Source organism: Haliotis rufescens, unplaced genomic scaffold (assembly GCF_023055435.1).
Source record: "Haliotis rufescens isolate VD_foot unplaced genomic scaffold, xgHalRufe1.0.p SCAF_39, whole genome shotgun sequence".
NCBI lineage: Eukaryota > Metazoa > Mollusca > Gastropoda > Lepetellida > Haliotidae > Haliotis > Haliotis rufescens.
This window is the reverse complement of record NW_025964101.1, coordinates 2655127-2674756: the sequence shown is the minus strand read 5'-3', so window position 1 is coordinate 2674756 and position 19630 is coordinate 2655127. Positions and strand designations below refer to the sequence as shown.

The window sequence follows — 19630 nt, the reverse complement described above, 5'->3', positions numbered from 1 at the left end:
GGCTGGACTAACGAGTCTATGCATATCCAATCAAAATTGCGTAACGAAATCGACATCCGGTTTGTAAACAGCCGTACAGATTTCGGTCGATTGCGGAATTTGCAAAGCATGTGTACGGTCAACTCGGCGTCAACAGATATGTTCCTAATCATTTCATGTTTTTAATCAAGGTGCTGGAGCGATCTAACGCACTTCGCAAGGTAGGACCCGTTTTAGTGATCTAACCTATCGGTCAGATAATTTGGCTTGAAGCAAATGCAAGTGATATGAGACGTGGAGTCTGACTGGTCAATAGGAGGGACACAGAAGGGACATTGCTCGTAATAGCCACTGGTGGCGCTACGATCGAGCCCAGAAATTTCAGCCTAGTTCGGCAAGGTTGGAAACTGGACTTTTATAGTCAGATAACTCCCTTGCCTCGGGAAGATGAACGATGACATGCATCAACCAAGTCAGCGAGCCTGACCACCCGATCCCGTTAGTCGCCTCTCACGTATGCTTCACTTGTTCAAAGCGACCGTTAACCTCACTCATTCCGTTGGGGTGTGGTGTGAAAGTGAATTGCGTTTTATGGATTTGAAATATACAATGTATCCGCCGTAGAATATCGGTTTTCTTCTATTATAAATTTATTCATCTTCAATTCACAACACGTGTCCGTCTGCAGGTTCACAACGTTTCATTGTTGGCTCTTCACGAGGGGCTCAGTGCTCAGCTCCCAGTTCCAGCTGCCCCGGGCGCGCTTGTTTACATGCATGGTTTACCTTCTAACAGTGTTGATCATATTCTAAATATGGTAACACGGCCAAACCACGTAGTACACCGTCCACAATGCACAAAACCCTTCCAAAATATATTTATCTCTTTGAATGGTGATTCGTTGGCATCGTCACAAAAAGGGAAACGCGTTTCAAGTGATCGATGCGCTCGTAAAATAGATAGCAAATATTATGTTTCTGTATCGCATTAATAATGTGCAACAAAACTAATTGTTTTAATGTTTCGGGCCTCCCATTCTATTAAACTCCCTGTCGAAACTGCAGCAGCAGATAAGGGACACGACTGGAAAACTGATCTTTCCTTTATATGGTGCTCCAGATAAGCTGCGTATCTGTAAAGTATAAATCGCTAGTAAACAATAATTACCCAATAATTCTGGAACATACAAATACGGATGAAAGGTTGATTTGGGAAAATACAATCGTACAACAACGTACGAAATTACCAACTTACGGTCAAGATATTTTCCTCTGTATTATTAAGTACCCTACCATGCACAAGTTTGTATCGCTACTCACAACAAATGACAACAGCATTTTATTCAAGCTAGCTCTTTATCTTGAACAAATGTTTAAACTTAGAAATTCCAAAACCAATATCAATTGAAGCATTCTTTCACAATATGCCAAAGAGTATCCCATAATCTGCACTATTGGCCCGATGGGGAGGTTTTTCGAAATAACCTCTGTTCTATCATTACCTAATTGAGTTCTGGGTGCTTATTGCTCGAAAAAAGCACCACATACACGAAGTCTACTGTTGTGAATGTGAACAATGAATAATGGCCATCCCCATATCTTTACATTAAGGACATTTTGTCTGCGTTTTGCCTACCATGATAACATGTTGATTTGGTTGATACAATATTCCTAAGCAATTATACGTTAAATAATCACGTTGTTACATAGATATACATTGTTCTCACAATTGTTTTCACAATGAAACCGGCAAAAGTCCGGACCTGTACACACATGCGCGCGCACACACTCACGCACACACGCACGAACGCACGCACGCACACACACAAACGTCGATGTATAAATACAATAATCTTGAAAACGACGAAAACCCCATCTCACCTACAATTACTGTCCGTATTTTATTGAGGGCAGACAACTCTCGTTTTACTTCCGCTGCTAATGACGCTTTAGCGACAGACGATGGAAATCCACTACTATGAAGGTTAGCGTTGTTTATTTCAAACAGATGCAGATAACTTTGATGTGCCACAGTTTATTGGTGTAATGATGTAGATATACAGTATACTGACAGCTAACACGATAAAGTGTTGTTTCTTCAACTGAACATTGAAGAGTCGAACAAATAAATCCGAAGTTGCTAACGTGTTGCTGGGCTTAATTGGTAAGACTGCCCCCCGTATCCCCCCTCAAAAATCGATTTAACTAAGGGATTGAGCGGCAATGCATACATATACAACTTTTGGAGAGGGGATACGGGCGGAAGTCTTTCCCACACAACACCATGATAGACACGATACCAGCTCTTTGACACAATAGAAAGTTTAAAAACAAATAAAAAATATCCCCATTGATTCACATTTATTAAATTGTTTTTTTCTTTCAGAATTTCTCATCCTTGTGCCAAAATGTAAAATCCCATAACCTGAGGACCCTCACTTAGCCATCTCAGCATGGATCTTATAGAAATAGAAAAGATCATTGACATAGCTGCCAAACGAGGAGACAAAATAGTCAATCTCAGTCATCGAGGATTAACAGTTGTATCAAGCAGCATCCAAAAACTACTGAATGTCCAAAAACTTTCCCTCAATGACAACAATCTCCTGATGCCCCCTTCAGAAATCACAACATTACTCCGACTTGAAGAACTAGTCTTGGACAACAATAAACTCACCATGCTGCCAACCGGAATCGGTAACCTGACAAACCTGAAGTATCTCAGTGTCTGCTTCAATCCACTCGGTGCTCTTCCTTCAGACATTGGACACATGTCGTCCCTCACCCAGCTGTGGGCTGTCGAGTGTCAGCTCATGAATCTGCCACCAGAAATCGGCAGATTGAGACACTTGGAAAAGTTTAGTGTAAGAGGCAATAATTTATCTGGTCTTCCTGCAGAAGTCACAAACCTGAGGAAACTTGTGTGGCTGTGTGTGGCCGAGAATCATCTTCGAGATCTTCCAGATGGGATCGAGGAGTTGAAGATGTTGTCTCACTTAGACTTGAATCACAACAAGTTTGATGCTATCCCAGATTGTGTGCTAAAGTTGTCAGTTCTTGCTAGCCTACACATGAAAGGAAATCGAATCAAATCTGTCTCAGATGACACCATTCTTTCCCTCTCGGACCTCACCAAGCTAGATTTGAGGGACAATGAGTTGTGTGTAAAGCCAAGTCACTGGAAGGTATGTGTGTTTAACGCTGCGTGTCCAAATTAAAATATTTCAATTTCATATTTTCACAAAAACAATTGAAAATAATGATTGAGCTGAACCGTTATTTTCTCCATTATTTGCATCTATAAACATGCGAAAAATGGAAAGTTTCAACATGTTTGCAATCTGTGCCGAAAACATCTTTGAGCTCAAAATTGTCTATTGGCATCATATTCTTAGATTTTATTGTTGCTATATGGACTATTACAAGGCATACTAGACCGAACAAAACTTTGCTAGACTTGGGATTTGGCCTCATGTCTGAAGATGCAGATGGATATTGGTAGGCCAAATTGGTCCAGTCGTCTTAGAATTTTGCAGGACAGAGTTGTGTCCCTTAGGGGTCTCATCATCCAGGGCTCGCATTTCGGTAAACCTACAATAACCCCTGGATCCATTCCCGTGGATCTCACAAAGTCTTAAATTACCTCCCCTTGATACTAGGTCTAACGGACCAATCAGAATGCAAGTTACAAACCAGCCTCAATGTTGGGTTGGTGATATCAACAACATGGCGGTCTGCTCCATTGAATATGAACGAGTTTGCGTGAAATTCAAAATTGAAAGACTGACTTTCATGCAGATTAAAACCCCTAAAAAATCTTTTTGATGGAAATGATGCCTTCACATAGGCGGATCAAGGGGGGGGGGGGGGGGGGGGGTTCATTTGTGAAATATCTGAAAGATATTGAACTGATTTTTTAATAATAAAAAACCCGATTTGGATCAGGTCTTTTTTAAGATACACCGTGGTAAACAAACAAAATAATTGGTGTCAGAGCTCCAGATAAGCTGCGTATCTGCGTAAAATACGCATCAGAAATGCAGAAATACGCCTATCAAGTACGCAACGAACATTACAGATACGCTACAAAAATAAAACTTGTGCGTATCATCAAAATATTGTGAAGTAACCCTGCATATTTCGATAAGCAAATCAGCAACTTATTTTGAAATTATAAACGTCAACCTTGCCAAACTCCACGATGACAGTTACATCATAATCATTTGCCATCACACTTTCTTGTTGAAGTATCGTGGTATTTTTGAGTCCTATAAAGCTCTTGAACCCACACGACACCAGTTTGCAGGGACTAGATGAATAGTGTTTTTAAATATTTAACTTAAATACCCACATGTGTAAAAACTAGTGGGTAACAGAAATTTGAATACCCAGATAGAATTACTGATACCCAATGATTTTAAAATGCATGGGTAAAATACCCACAACACCAAAAGCTTATCTGGAGCTCTGTGTGTACAAGATCCTCAACTTTATGACAGGCTTCACAAACATTGAAACTGAAGGGACACTAGTGGCCCAGTCGTCCCAGGCGCTGCAATCTCCTGTCCAGAGTTGTGTCCCTTGGGCATACACAAACCTATGATCATAGGTTCCAAGCCTGGTTTGTCCCGATTTTGTTTCCCTCAGCACCGTACCCGTGCTCGTCGGTTTCATGAAAGTGGTCAATCTCATTAAAATCAGACCTTACTTCTCGCTACCGCTAAACAAAGATCTGAAGACATCCCATTAGGGGTCATGTCGGAACGACCCTTCATCTGACCAATCAGAGCGTCACTTACCAGATTATGAAAGTGACAGTCGGAATGTGATTTCTACTCATGCAATTTCAAAAACTTTAACACGGGGTATTCCGAACGATAGTTACGGGTTTAACGACTGAATCCTTACAATCTAGACCATCTATTAGCCGTTACAGAATGTTCTTTTGTTTAGGTTTCAAATTTGTATTTGAGAATTTGTCAAAATATGTTTCGAAGCGTAGTCGCCAATTTGAAATTAGTGCCGTAAAGCACGAGAAAGCTTCTTTTATGATTGGTCATTCCATTGGTCGATCAAAGTTCGCGCAAGGTCGGCCTGACGTGACCCGTAATGGGATGTCCTCAGATCTTTGATTAGCGGTAGCGAGAACTAAGATCTGATTTTAATGAGATTGTGAAAGTGGTAAACATCTGAGACCTGCATCACTTTGGGCTTTCTTCCCACATAAAGCTGACACGCTGTGATATAACTGGAATACTGAACAATGCGGCGTTAAACCCAACTCACTCACTCACTTATATTCATATTCATATGCCTCAAATAACTAGTAGAGAAAAGCTAAATGTCATTATTTGTTTATTTTTTTCCCAGCAACTGACCAGGGTTTTTTCAAAATATAACTGTAAACCAAGGCATAAAATAAAAAAAAATCAGCCTAAACTTAGATATATATTTTTGTTTTATTCGAAAAACGGACTGGATTACATTAATCCTAAATAGAACATGAATTGTTTGATAGGCATTCCTTAGAAGTTGACGGATGACAAAGTACACACAATTTTATGGATAACAACTTCTTTCAGTATAGATCCTTGTACCATTGTCAAGAAAGACGGGTATAACAACAAGCAGTCTTGCATGACAACAGTGTAGATCTATACCAGAACATCGCCTTAACAGTAATTAAAGAAGTTGTTATCCATACATGGTGTCTTCCTTGTTTTACCTTATAAACAGCTGATCCGGAAGGAACATGGCCTCTTGTTCATTAGTCTCAGACAAGTGAAAATTTACATGGACTAGTGGTTTTCTCCCAGAATGTAGTTAATCTACACCAGCCACTGGTGAGAAATACGCAGCAGACATGTTGGCTATGACCGATGGCGACTACTTCAGCTGATGAGTGATCTTTTTGTTGTACATTTCAGGGATTGGAATACATTCTTGTTGGAGGCTCAGCTGCCCGACCTTCTGACAAGGATGACCCTGACCCTTCACCTTATACACAACTGCAGCACATCTTGGATGGAGCGAGTGAGGAAAGTGATGGAGAGATGGGGGGAGCTAAGGGGGAACCGTATGAGGCGCTGTCAGGGTGGAAAATTGACCCAAGTGATGAAGATCTACACAATAATGAAGGATAGATGAAATGTACAAGTTTTGAAATTGGCGACACTGTTTGACATGGTAGGGGTGGATGTGCTCCATGAATATAAAGATGTATGTTAAATGACCAGCGTTAATGAGTATGTATGTTATATGACCAGTAGATGTCAAACGTTTTAGCTCCCAATATATTGCAATGCAGATACCTGTACTGCCACACATTTGTTTGCCTATACAAAGCCCTTCTCACTTGACACCAATATCGCTCAAATATTATTGAAAACAGTGTTATCCAAACTCACATTTAAATATAAAAATATCTGCTTTTTTAGAGATGAACAAATGGACTTTTGTAATTGAGAAATGCAATTGACTGTCAAGGATGCCTTTAAATATTTTCATCTCCTCCTTTCTCAGTCAGACTCGGTGACCACTTTCCATTGCTGTAAAGTTTCATGTATGTGCTTGGTTATACATGTATAGAAGTGTTCCAATGCTGAATATTTGCTCACTTTAAAAGTGCCAAAACTGACAGAGCATTACATCAATCCTACTTGGATTTGGGTGAAAATGTGAAACCAAGAGTGAGGGAAAAGGCCGAGAGTGAGGGAAAAGGCCGAGAGTGGGGGAAAAGGCCGGGGGAATAGGCGGAGAGTGGGGGAAAAGGCCGAGAGTGAGGGAAAAGGCCGAGAGTGAGGGAAAAGGCCGAGAGTGGGGGAAAAAGGCCGAGAGTGGGGGAAAAGGCCGAGAGTGAGGGAAAAGGCCGTGAGTGGGGGGAAAAGGCTGAGAGTGAGGGAAAAGGCCGAGAGTGAGGGAAAAGGCCGAGAGTGAGGGAAAAGGCCGAGAGTGGGGGAAAAAGGCCGAGAGTGGGGGAAAAGGCCGAGAGTGAGGGAAAAGGCCGTGAGTGGGGGGAAAAGGCTGAGAGTGAGGGAAAAGGCCGAAAGTGAGGGAAAAGGCCGAGCGTGAGGAAAAGGCCAAGGGCTCAAATGACCTTTCCAGAACTACAAAAAGGAAATTTATTTTTCATTTGGAAACACAAAAAATGTTGTTCAGGTTCTTGCTGTTTTTCTATATGGTTACTATCAATTGTATTCTGTTAACATTGAATGAAGTCAATGTTGTTAGTTTAGACAAGAATGGAATTGTAGGTTTCAAAATGAAATGTGGTGTGATTAGCAGAGAGTCTTTTCACAGATGCATCACAATTTACACCTGACGATACAAGACATGATTTGTTAATCAACGTATGGATTAATGTTTTCGGTTTTCAAGAAGTAATAGTTTGGCAATAACGTAACTTCTCAGTCAAGCATTACCTTATCCCTTTCATGAAACTTTAAGCTGAATCTGATTGCATGATACCTTTACAACAGGGGCACAGGTGACCCAATCGTCTAAGTTGCCGCAATTCGCTGTGCAGGAAAGACACCTTGGGTTCGAATCCCGGTTCGTCCCGATAATGTTTCCAGGTTTGTCAGCACCATATCCCTGCTCGTGGGTTTCACCAAAGTGGTAAACGTCTAAGACCTGCATCACTTCGGGCTTTCCTCCCACATTCCTCCCTGCCGTGATGTATCTTGAAGTGTTCAAAGCGGCGTTAAACCCAACTCACTCACTCCCTCAGCCACTTTTAGAACAAGACTAAAGGAGCTAGTCAGGAGTGTAAACACAAAGTTGTTGATATCAACAAGAACAAATAGTATCACAATGTGTATGATGTCATGTCTCAAGATACGAGTGTATCTGTATGTGATGGAGGTGTATCCTGACAACCCCGGTGATTACACATTAAAATATATTTAAGTTATTAATATGAATTGCTTCATATTATTGGAAGTGAAAACACATTGAACACTAAAAAAGGAAGGCAATTCTTAAAACAGTTATGAAAATTTTATGAAGACTTCAACTTAGCATCCATCGTATCCCAATTGCATGGATCGATGCTCATGATGTCAATCCCTGGATTGTCTGGTCCAGACTCGATTATTCACAGACCGCTGTCATATAGCTGGAATATTGCTGAGTGAGGCATTAAGCAACAAACAAACAAAACAAAATCAACTTAGCCCCAATGATGAGGACAATGCATCAGACACTTACATCAGTATTACATACATTTACCTTCCTAACAGCATTACAATTTTTCCAAAGTTTTCTTATGGTTGGTAAGTATTATCTTCATGTTTCATGGTTATACAGTTTGTTGTTTGTTGTTAATCTGAATAAATACTTTTACTTGTGTAAAGTGATTTTTGTTTTGAGTCTTTCAGTCCATGGCCGTAATCCCGACTGAGTAATGTACGTATACAAAGTTTCATCAAGACATATTGAATGATTTATGCAACAAAAGAAATCAGTTCAGCACTCTCCTGGTGTGTTGCAAAGTTGCACGAAGAAATATAGGACAGTTTATGAGTTATGTTCGGAAACTGAAACTGTTACAGCAATATCACAGCAATAGGACAGACCTTTCACAGCAATAGGACAGACCTTTCACAGCAATAGGACAGACCTTTCACAGCAATAGGACAGACCTTTCACAGCAATAGGACAGACCTTTCACAGCAGTATTTAGAGAATAACCATTGAGATATGAGAATGGCGGATTATGTGGGGAGTCAATGAATGGTGTTAATCCTTAGCCTTTGTCAAGGGGAGTGAGTGAGTGAGTGAGTGAGTGAGTTGGGTTTAATGCCACCTATAACAGTATTCCAGTTGCTGCGTGTCAGCTTAATGTGGGAGGAAAGCCTGAAGTGATGCTTTGTCAGGGGACTTACTGCATTCATTCATGAGGGACATATAATCCGTAATTCTATATGCTACTCACTGTCATTTTAAGAGAGAGACTTCAGTGTAGAAGACAGCCTATTGTTCAGATGACTTCATGACCAATGGATGACATCTCATTATTTTCTCAACAATAAAGCACTGTGTGTCATGTGGCTTCAACTGACCAATCAGCAGTGAGAATTGCTAAAATATCACCTTTTAGCCCAATTCCAACAATATCATAGCAGGGGACAAGAAGAATGGGCATCACACATAGCACCCTTGTGTGCAGTCAAACTTGGGTTTGGCAGGACGAGCCGCCACTTTAACCAGTAGGCTACCCAACCACCTCAGAATGGTCAAGACATACTATTGACACTACATGGCAAAAACAACAAAACAAATGCCTACAATTTCACAAAACAAATTTATTGTTCTGCAGACTTTCATGGCTTGCATGTTAAGTACAAGAAAATATTATGTTGGACTTGTACATTTCAATGGCGATTGACAGATCATGAAATGAGAAGTCTTGCTTTGTACCTGAAGTTCTGTTGTGTCAACTTCAAACATATCAGATCACATACAGGAAAACTAACACGGGACAGTTTCATCATGGCCAATGACATTAAAATCAGATTTCTTATGCGGATACGATGTCTCCATGACTGAAGATCTGAGGACACCTCCACAGAAGGTCGTATCAGGTGGTCTTTCTATTCAACCAAGAAGTATAAAGTAAGTGTTGAGGCATCTAGCATCTCGGTATGAGTGAGCGAAGCATTCAGAATAGCATATATCTATTTTCTGTATCTCGAAAAAGAATATAATTGATGTAATCCGAATGAGAAAAATGGAATTGTTTAGCTATTACATTGTTGCAGACATTTTCTACAACCTGTCTTTTGTACTAGAGGGTATATTTGTGTTCTGTGATGCTTTTTTTTGGCGGAGATCAAGAAATCAAGGCGTGAAGAAATGAAGCAGAATTGTTTCAGTAAGATGACGTCTGATTGGTTCAAGAACGCGCGCAGTGTTCATTTTGATTTGGCGGTCATGTGATTTGCTGACCTATGGAGCTGTCCTCTGATCTGGACACAGAGTGATATCATTAAAGACCTGATCTTTACAAGATTTATATGTAGTTCATTCTAAAAGATAAATGGATTCAGGGTGTGTATGTCCTGTCTGGGGACTAGAATTGTAATGGTCAAAGTTAAATACATGTCCATCCCTCAAAATAAATTAGGTTTATGGTTAATAATTTGCAAGTGATACCATGGTATTTGATTCACCAGTCAAATTTGTTTTTCCAGAAACCTGAAAAAAAATAAGGCTAATAAGTCCACAAACAGACTTCTGTTTCTTCATTGGCTGATAATAGTGTCGGTGGATTTAGAGTTTGTTATTGCGCAGATCGATGTCAATGATTTCGTATCGTTGTCCATGTTTTTTTGGTTAAAATCACATACCGGTAAGCAGTTTGTGAAGTTATTCTTGTTGACTTATTTATCAGAAATGACTTCAATATTATTTTGCATATATGAAGTATAAACAAAACACAGGTTTACCTGTTTATACGTTCACATTGCAATAAATGCAAAACAATAATATAGTCTTAAATAAGTATGAACTGTAAATACGTCAGATACGTGTGCACAATCTTAAAATGACCCCGAAGAAAAATGACAGACAGACAGATACCGGATATATGTTGGTAGGTAAAATTATATTATATTTAATGGTGCAACTTTTCTTGGGATGATTTTTTCTTAGCAGGCTGTCAGCGATTTGATTGAAATTTCTGCTGAAACTGAAACGGTGGGTCGACTGGAATCACAGAAATCGTAGGTTTCTTGCCCATGGGATGCAACTCAGGACAGCCAATTGCGGCGCCTCAGATGACTAGACCAACCCTGTCCCCAGAGACAATAGTGGCAATTGGTGTTTGATTGTAAGGAAGGTAAAATAATGTCATAATTTTCTGATTTATGTGAATTCATCGTGTACACGCTAGTTTGTTACATCATTAATATTTTCACTCATTTCATTTTTGTGGTGACTTAAAAAATATGCCATATTTATACTTGGGACCCTCAAAAAACATTAAAAAAATCAAAAGTTGTATAAATGTAATCACTAACAAGATCAACATGATCATCGGTTTGAGGGTTAAGTGAGTGAATATTGTGCATTATCCTCAATTTTAATTGTTTTTATTTGTATGAAAACAAAATGCAGACTACATCACTATTCAGTCTCCATGGAGATAGATCTACATTTTGTTACAAAACAAAAACTCCATTTTCATAAAATTCATGCGACAGTCAATGTTGCATGTGAAACATTGTACAGAAAATGATTAGAAATTTTTGTATACAAGAAAACATATGCATGAAATCATAACAAATTGACATTTACATGGTCTGGATACTAATGTGACAAAACTTTAGATAGCAAAGAATATGTCCATCAAGGATTTCAATTCATAAGCTTGCTGGATGAAAATATGGAATTTCATTCAAATTCATTTTCTTGTCTGTGTGGTTTCATGGCGTTAACACATGAAATCTAGTTATGTAACTCCATCAACAAGACCGAGCTGTTCGTGATTCTTTCTTCAAATCTACAACCAGGTTATTATAAAGGTGAAGGTCAAGTCTAGCCCAGCTGTTCCGTTTCCCGGATCAGCCAGTCGAGAACTTTCAGCTTCCCTTGTTTCTTCAGCTCGGCTCCAATCACCTCTCGGCACCGCGTGTGGTACTCGTTTAACCAGTCGATCTAAACAGGAGAAAGAGTCTTGTCATGAATCATTATTTGTCCATCAGTATATCTTGTGTCGCCCATCTCTGGATGGTTCTAAACTATTACCCTCCTAAAAGATATACCGTATTCAACGTAATAAGCGCCCCGCTCTAATAAGCACCCACGGCCATATTTGCTAATATATTGGCTAATGAACAATCCCAATTAGCACCCCTTCCGATTGATCAATGTACACACGACTTATTTATTCGTGTATAATACGCACTCGTGTGTTATATGTCTCTTAATTATGGCCAATTAAATCCTGGAAAAATATATCTGTCGTATATAAACATTTCAGGCTGTCAGCATAAACAAAGAAATTTACGGTCTTTCAACTCTGTTTTGTTTCTTCACCAACGTCAAATACGGTAACAGTTTTTATTCAACCATTTGACAGCTTAAATATATATTCAGCCTCATCATTGAAGGGTCACCTAGGTATGTTGGGTGTCAAACATGAACATATGTCAACAAGTGTCAATAGGTCTGAGTATGTTGACATTGTCATTAACAGTTGAAGCACATGTTTACGGCTATGTCATGGATTGGAAGCTTTTATGAAATTGGAAAAATGGACGACATTTAAAAATAATGAAAAGTACAAGATTGAAGGTGATGGAAAGAGCTCCCCAAAACCAACGCATGAATGCAACCAGGGGTTTAGCCCATGCACACATGATGCACATGCACTACACGACAAGTAACAGCAATGTGGGTAAAAAACTGGTTCATTCCAGGAGCAAGTGATCAGTTTTTTCAATACTTTTATCTCTTATCATCTGCTGAGCCCTCAATAATGATATGTATATATTGGAAATACCAAAGTTTTGTTTGTTTGTTGTTTAACGTCGCACTCAGCAATATTCCAGCTATATGAAGGCGGACTGTAAATATTCAAGTCTGGATCAGACAATCCAGTGATTGACATCATGAGCATCAATCCACGTAATTGGGATTGATGACATGCATCAACCAAGTCAGCAAGCCTGACCACCCGATCCCGTTAGTTGCCTCTTACGACAATCAGGGTCACCTTTGACGACAAGCATGGGATGCTGAAGACCTATTCTACCCCGGATCAGAAATAATTCCTGAACAAATGATAATAAATAGATTAAAGGTCACTGTCCACAACTACAGAGGAGCCAGAAAAAGACCAGCTATTTGATGAAACATAGACCACACAAACAAGTGGTCAATAGAGCCAGCAACTTCACCACTGTCGTCAGGGTACAACATTGTCTGTCCCGGAGTTCACCCAACCAGGGACAACTAAAGAATTTATATTCAATATTACAAAGATTATTAAATTTGTCAATTCCATGCCATGAACAAGTCCCATTATGTTTTTGTTTTTTTGCATGATATCCTCGAGATCTTATTATATATTTTCACATTTATATTAAGTGTTTTATATTTTCTTTCTTTTACTGATATGAACAAATCTAAAAGCCACTGTGACATTACAAATCATACTTTTGTTCCATATTTATTAATTTTAAGGATTGCTTTTCACTTTCATAAAAATATAGATCTTTTTCATATTTAACACCATGAACAAATCTGATTCCCATAATTCCCAAAATCTTTACTACCCACTGAATTATGACAAGCACCCTGCAGCATTTGTTGGACAAATTGGCCAGGCGCTTTAATTTGAACATGTGCTTAATACAGCGATCAGGTAATCAAATGAATAACTTATATACAAATCCCAACTATGTCAATCAGGTTGTATTTTACTTGCCTCTTGTTCTGTCAGCAGTGACGGGTCAATCAACTTGGTCTGGATTGGGACTAGTGTAATGGGCTCAAAGGTCAGGTAACCTTTCTTCCGGAAATTGTACTGGAAATGTAAACATGTATTATCAAATATACCGCTTGAGATAATCCAGACATGTATTGGTTAAATATACTGCTTGAGATGAAACTAATCTTGACATGTATTGGTTAAATATACTGCTTGAGATGAAACTAATCTGGACATGTATTGGTTAAATAATCTAGACATGTATTGGTAAAATATACTACTTGAGATAATCTGGACATGTATTGGTTAAATATACTGCTTGAGATGAAACTAATCTTAACATGTATTGGTTAAATATACTGCTTGAGATGAAACTAATCTGGACATGTATTGGTTAAATATACTGCTTGAGATGAAACTAATCTGGACATGTATTGGTTAAATATACTGCTTGAGATGAAACTAATCTGGACATGTATTGGTTAAATATACTGCTTGAGATGAAACTAATCTGGACATGTATTGGTTAAATATACTGCTTGAGATGAAACTAATCTGGACATGTATTGGTTAAATATACTGCTTGAGATGAAACTAATCTAGACATGTATTGGTAAAATATACTACTTGAGATAATCTGGACATGTATTGGTTAAATATACTGCTTGAGATGAAACTAATCTTAACATGTATTGGTTAAATATACTGCTTGAGATGAAACTAATCTGGACATGTATTGGTTAAATATACTGCTTGAGATGAAACTAATCTGGACATGTATTGGTTAAATATACTGCTTGAGATGAAACTAATCTGGACATGTATTGGTTAAATATACTGCTTGAGATGAAACTAATCTGGACATGTAATGGTTAAATATACTGCTTGAGATGAAACTAATGCTTGCCCGCTTGTGGACGGACTTCAAAATACATTTATTTCAAAATATTATGTAAGTATGTGATGCCCCAAAAGAACAAGATCTGTAGACATTGAGAAATTAGGAACAGCTTTAGAAATCATTGTTAAAGTCCACAGTCACTTAAATATGGTCAATGAGAATAAACTTTGCTCTTTTGACACTATGTGACCCATGGACCAGACAATTCATTGACTGATATTATGAGCAACACCACGCTGTCGGGGTCAAAGACACGCAATCAACCAAGTCCCCACACCTGACCACCTGGTCCACTAAAACCCCTCTTACGACAAGCATGGGTTCAAGGGGAACTATTCCAACCAAGTCCCCGCACCGGACCACCTGGTCCACTAAAACCCCTCTTACGACAAGCATGGGTTCAAGGGGAACTATTCCAACCAAGTCCCCGCGAAGGACCACCTGGTCCACTAAAACCCCTCTTACGACAAGCATGGGTTGCAGGGGAACTATTCCAACCCAGAGCCCCCCAGGGTACACATTTCTATAATTACTATAAACTAGGGTGACCGCTAACTTCACTTCATTATAACCGTTGTATCTTAGAAGAATATATGCAGCAAATGGCCAGGACCAAAACATAAGTTTGTTATATCCATCAGTTTGTTAAAAGCGTGTTCATCATAAACGTAGTTGACTGTACATGCACAAGTCATTGAAAATACAATGCCATGCTCATGTTATTAGTTATAGTGTCTTTAGTTGCCATATACGGTGTTATATTATAGAGGTGTCAGCCGAGCCCAATATTTTTCTGCTAACCTAATATAAATGCCACCATATACGGCAACTAAAGACACCATAACGAACTATTATGCTGAAAAGTTTACACTATTTGGTATCCATATCGCAAATTTTGCCTTTTATCAGAGATTTCCTCATCGGTGCTACCAGGAAAGGGTTTGACAGCCATTGCTGATGTCAAAGGGAGACCACTCTTCAAACCTTACGGGCCAAACCTTGTTGAAATTTTGTAACTATAATCTTTATCAATAAAGTCACGAACGTGATCTAAAAAAACGATTAATGTCCTTGCACATCACAATTAATGATAGTAAAACATAAAACAGTGTCAAAAAACGAATTTCGGTGTAAGCATTTCTATGTGAATATGTGAGGTGGGTGTTGCAAAATTCAAGATGGCTGTTACTGACGGTATACGTATATGTTAGGTCAGTAACAACCATCTTGGATTTTTACTGACAGTATAGAGTCTCATGTGGGGTCAGTAGTTCTGCTCTCTGATTGGTCAATCTCACTTTGGCATAATAATAATATATATTACCATGGCATCGTAGGGATACCAGGTTAGAATGCAGATTTCCAGCAACCTATGGAGATAGAGGAACAATGTGCTCGTATTACCTGAGTGTCTGCCTTCACCACAAGCACCAGGCTCTCGATTCTCACTCCGAATTTACCATCTTCATAGTAGCCAGGTTCTGAAAACATGGAATCCTCATGATAGCAACAGCCTCACTGCCTTAGCAGGATATTCATGTTGGTAGTTACAGATATATATTGTGTGTGTTTGTGTGTGTTTGACGTCACACTCAACAATATTACAGTCATGACATGTACAATGGTCTAAAGACAATCGAGTCTGGACCAGACAATCAAGTGATTGATATCTTGAACAACAATTCATTCTGCGGGGGTACGATGACAGGCTATCAACCATGTTGCCAAGTCTGACCACCTGATCCAAGTTCCCACTTTTGCCAAGCATAGGTTGCTACTTGATCAGTTATGTTATTGAACCCGAGATGCGATAAGGTTTTTGTTTGTTGTTTAACGCCATTTCAGAAACATTCCAGCTATATGACGGCGGTCTGTAAATAATCGAGTCTGGACCAGACAATCCAGTGATTAATATCATGAGCATTGATCCACGCAATTGGGATCGATGACATGTATCAACCAAGTCAGCGAGCCTGACCACCCGAATCCCATTAGTTGCCTTTTACGACAAGCATAATCACCTTTCACGGCAAGCATAGGTTGCTGAAGACCTATTCTACCCCGGAATCTTCTGATGCAATAAGGCCATGATAAACTAACTTTTACCTGACACCATTGGGCGGCCATCACTTCATACTTAACAATAACTGCCTCTGTGGACTAGTGGATAGAGGGCCTTCCCAGAGTACAGAACATTCGTGACTGTGTCATATCAAACTAGAACTAAAAGATGGTATTTGATGTTACCTGGGTTGTGCTTGTCATTAAGGCAGAATTATGCCTTCTTCTAGGGGGATTTCTCTAGACCACGGAGGCGGTCCACTTAATAAAGGGTTATATCTCACCATCAGACAGGATCATGCCTTCTTCTAGGGGGATTTCTCTAGACCACGGAGGCGGTCCACTAAATAAAGGGGTTATATCTCACCATCAGAGAGAATCATGCCTTCTTCTAGGGGGATTTCTCTAGACCACGGAGGCGGTCCACTAAATAAAAGGGTTATATCTCACCATCAGAGAGAATCATGCCTTCTTCTAGGGGGATTTCTCTAGACCACGGAGGCGGTCCACTAAATAAAGGGTTATATCTCACCATCAGACAGGATCATGCCTTCTTCAAGGGGGATTTCTCTAGACCACGGAGGAGGTCCACTTAATAAAGGGTTATATCTCACCATCAGACAGGATCATGCCTTCTTCAAGGGGGATTTCTGACAGGGAGACTCTGGGGCTGATACCACACGGACCTGGAACAGATGCAGACATATGTAGGGAGTTAGTTTAATGCTGCTCTTAAATCAGCTTAATGTCAAAGCACAGCCTGCAGTGATGCAGGTCTTAGATGTTTTCCACTTTAATGAAACAAAAAGAGCCCAGATAAGGTTCTGACAGACCTAGAAACAAAAACAGGGATACAACTCATGATCATCAGATCCTGGCATGACTAAGGGATGTAACTCTGCATAGCAAAATGAAGCACAATAGATGACTGTTACACATGTTGAAATAAGTAGACAAATAAAACAAGAATCACACTCCAACAATACCAAAGTTTTCTCCAAAGATGTGTTCTTGAAATTTACTAAAGACCCCCCTCTAAAAACACAAAAGGATTTTCTCTCATATGTTTGGAACCAATATTAAAGAATTTGGTAAAAAAATCAGTGCAACATTTCACTATCATGTAATGGATGAAATAATAATTGTGTTTTTGGTAACATATTACCTAAAAAACGGTGTGTAGGAAGATAAAAACATATCTTTCTAATAAAACGTTTTCTTGACATCTAGCTACAGATGTGATACAAACTGATTTTTATCATGAAATGATGTTTACATGAAATATTATTATTTTCCAGCGTTACCATTATGATGATGATGTTTACGTTACAGAACCTACTCACCCTCATGCACATTAAGGAAAGCCCCAACGCCGTGTCCCGTGCCGTGCAGGTAGTCGAGCCCAGCTTCCCACAGCGACAACCGCGCCAGCGTGTCCAGATTGTGTCCTGGCACATGGAAACATGGGAGTAGGTCAAGTGAGATATAGTGAGTGAGTGAGTGAGTATGGTTTTACGCCGCTTTTAGCAATATCCCAGCAATATCACGGCGGGGAACACCAGAAATGGGTTTCACACATTGTACCCATGTCGGGAATCGAACCCTGGTCTTCGGCATGACGAGCGAACGCTTTAACCACTAGGCTACCCGACCGCCCCTTCAAGTGAGATAGAAAGAACATAGAAGCTACACAGTTACTTGACATTTATGGCAAAGAATGTCTCACTGCATATCCTCTGACAGCGGGAGGAGAGCGAAAGTGTAATCTCATTAAAATCAGACCTCAGATATTGCCGTAGGCATGTTTAATACGTCATGAGAAACAGACAACACAAGACAATGTACATGCACATATTCTTACAGTCAAAACAAAAAACTGCCATGATTTTTTTTTAAGTTGGCATCTTTATGTGTTTTATTTTTCATATCATGTTACCTTTCACATCATTGGGAAACACTGTCCTCGATAGATTGATATGTCCCTTTAAAACTCTTGTGAAACACTCCTGTAACATGAGATTAGTAGACATTATTTGTATGTGTGTGTGTTGTTTGATGCCACTGTCAGAAATACTCCAACTACTGGTATATGACGTCTGCCTGTAAATAATGAAGTCTTGACAATCCAGTGATTGATAGTATGAGCACCGATCCACACTGTTGGAGCACACAGCCAACCAAGTCACCAAATCTGAATACCCGATCATTTGGTCACCTCGAGCGAGCGAGCGAGTGAGTGAGTGAGTGAGTGAGTGAGTGAGTGAGTTAGTAAGTAAGTAAGTGAGTCTTACGGTCGGTCGGTCGGTCGGTCGGTCGGTCGGTCGGTCAGTCAGTGTGTGATTCAGTGTGTGATTCAGTGTGTGATTCAGTGTGTGATTCAGTGTGTGATTCAGTGAGAGAGTGGGAGAGGATGGGGAGAGGGAGTGAGTCAGTGAGTGAGTGAGTCAGTGAGTGAGTGCGTGAGTGTGTGAGTCAGTCAGGGAATAGATTCCTGAATCAACAAGTGAACAGAATACATATGAATATTTTAAAACTAACCTGTTCATATTTAGTGGGACTTCCAAAGTGAACTGTTCTTGTAATATCTGTGGTTCCGTCTCTGAAAGAAGAATAACAATATCTTTGATCTTATTTAGGAAACACGAATTTTCAACATTTTTGGGTATTTCCCTTTTATTCAAAATAGAAGAGGAAGGGAGAATTGCAGACAAGAGTAAATATTGTTTACACAACACTGTCAGCAAGTTCACATCAATGGAGCCAGGGTCACACCAACCAGTGGTCGATAGTGTGATGACACACAATCAGTCAGATCACATATTGTAACCATGGAAACAACCAAGCCCAAATTAATCACCTTTTAACACAAACATGGGAAAAGGGTCCATGTTCTGCCCAGGAATTGCCTAAAGGGAAAAAACATTGTGCTTAATTATTCTTATCTGGCCAGTCATACTGAATATCAGTGGTGGGACAATGCACTGATGCATCGGTGGATCGCGATATTTTACTTCCCGATACAAGTATCGATCTTAGTCGCACACTAAGTACAAAATATCGATTCTAACCTAAAATGTTTACTTAAATGGCTGTTACACCAAACACTAATTAGTAGTGAAAAATGGTAGTGAAAAAGTAAATATTTTCATCTGTTGCGTCATACTTGACACTGCAAACTGTAAATCGTTGGTGTGCCAGGTATTTGACTATCCTGTCTATGAAAAAGATGGCTTACACACCACAGATAAGAGCACT

General features: G+C 39.5%; 2 protein-coding genes across 4 annotated transcripts in view; one reads left to right on the top strand and one right to left on the bottom strand.

The window, feature by feature from the left end:
* The first annotated feature begins 1869 nt into the window (after positions 1-1869).
* On the top strand, positions 1870-6627 carry LOC124147201 (plant intracellular Ras-group-related LRR protein 7-like). Its single transcript, XM_046517834.2, has 3 exons — positions 1870-1962; positions 2365-3163; positions 5906-6627. The coding sequence occupies exons 2-3, from the start codon at positions 2432-2434 to the stop codon at positions 6119-6121; spliced, it is 948 nt and encodes a 315-aa protein (XP_046373790.1). The 5' UTR covers positions 1870-1962; positions 2365-2431; the 3' UTR covers positions 6122-6627.
* A 2636-nt stretch (positions 6628-9263) lies between these two features.
* LOC124147202 (xaa-Pro aminopeptidase 1-like) overlaps positions 9264-19630 on the bottom strand; it is a 33177-nt gene continuing 22810 nt past the window's right edge. For all 3 annotated transcript variants that reach the window (XM_048381424.1, XM_048381425.1, XM_048381426.1), the window contains exons 17-23: positions 18914-18974; positions 18312-18381; positions 17719-17823; positions 16990-17061; positions 15719-15795; positions 13411-13509; positions 9264-11636 (exon numbers count right to left, since the gene is read on the bottom strand). In XM_048381424.1, the coding sequence (XP_048237381.1) occupies positions 11517-11636; positions 13411-13509; positions 15719-15795; positions 16990-17061; positions 17719-17823; positions 18312-18381; positions 18914-18974 (604 nt within the window). In that variant the 3' untranslated portion in view covers positions 9264-11516. The remainder of the gene's footprint in view (positions 11637-13410; positions 13510-15718; positions 15796-16989; positions 17062-17718; positions 17824-18311; positions 18382-18913; positions 18975-19630) is intronic.

Excerpts from the sequence above, each read along its gene's own strand:
- LOC124147201 (XM_046517834.2), top strand. The coding sequence starts at position 2,432 with ATGGATCTTATAGAAATAGAAAAGATCATTGACATAGCTGCCAAACGA. Across the intron at positions 3,164-5,905 it reads TAAAGCCAAGTCACTGGAAG|GGATTGGAATACATTCTTGT; the intron begins GTATGTGTGTTT and ends TGTACATTTCAG.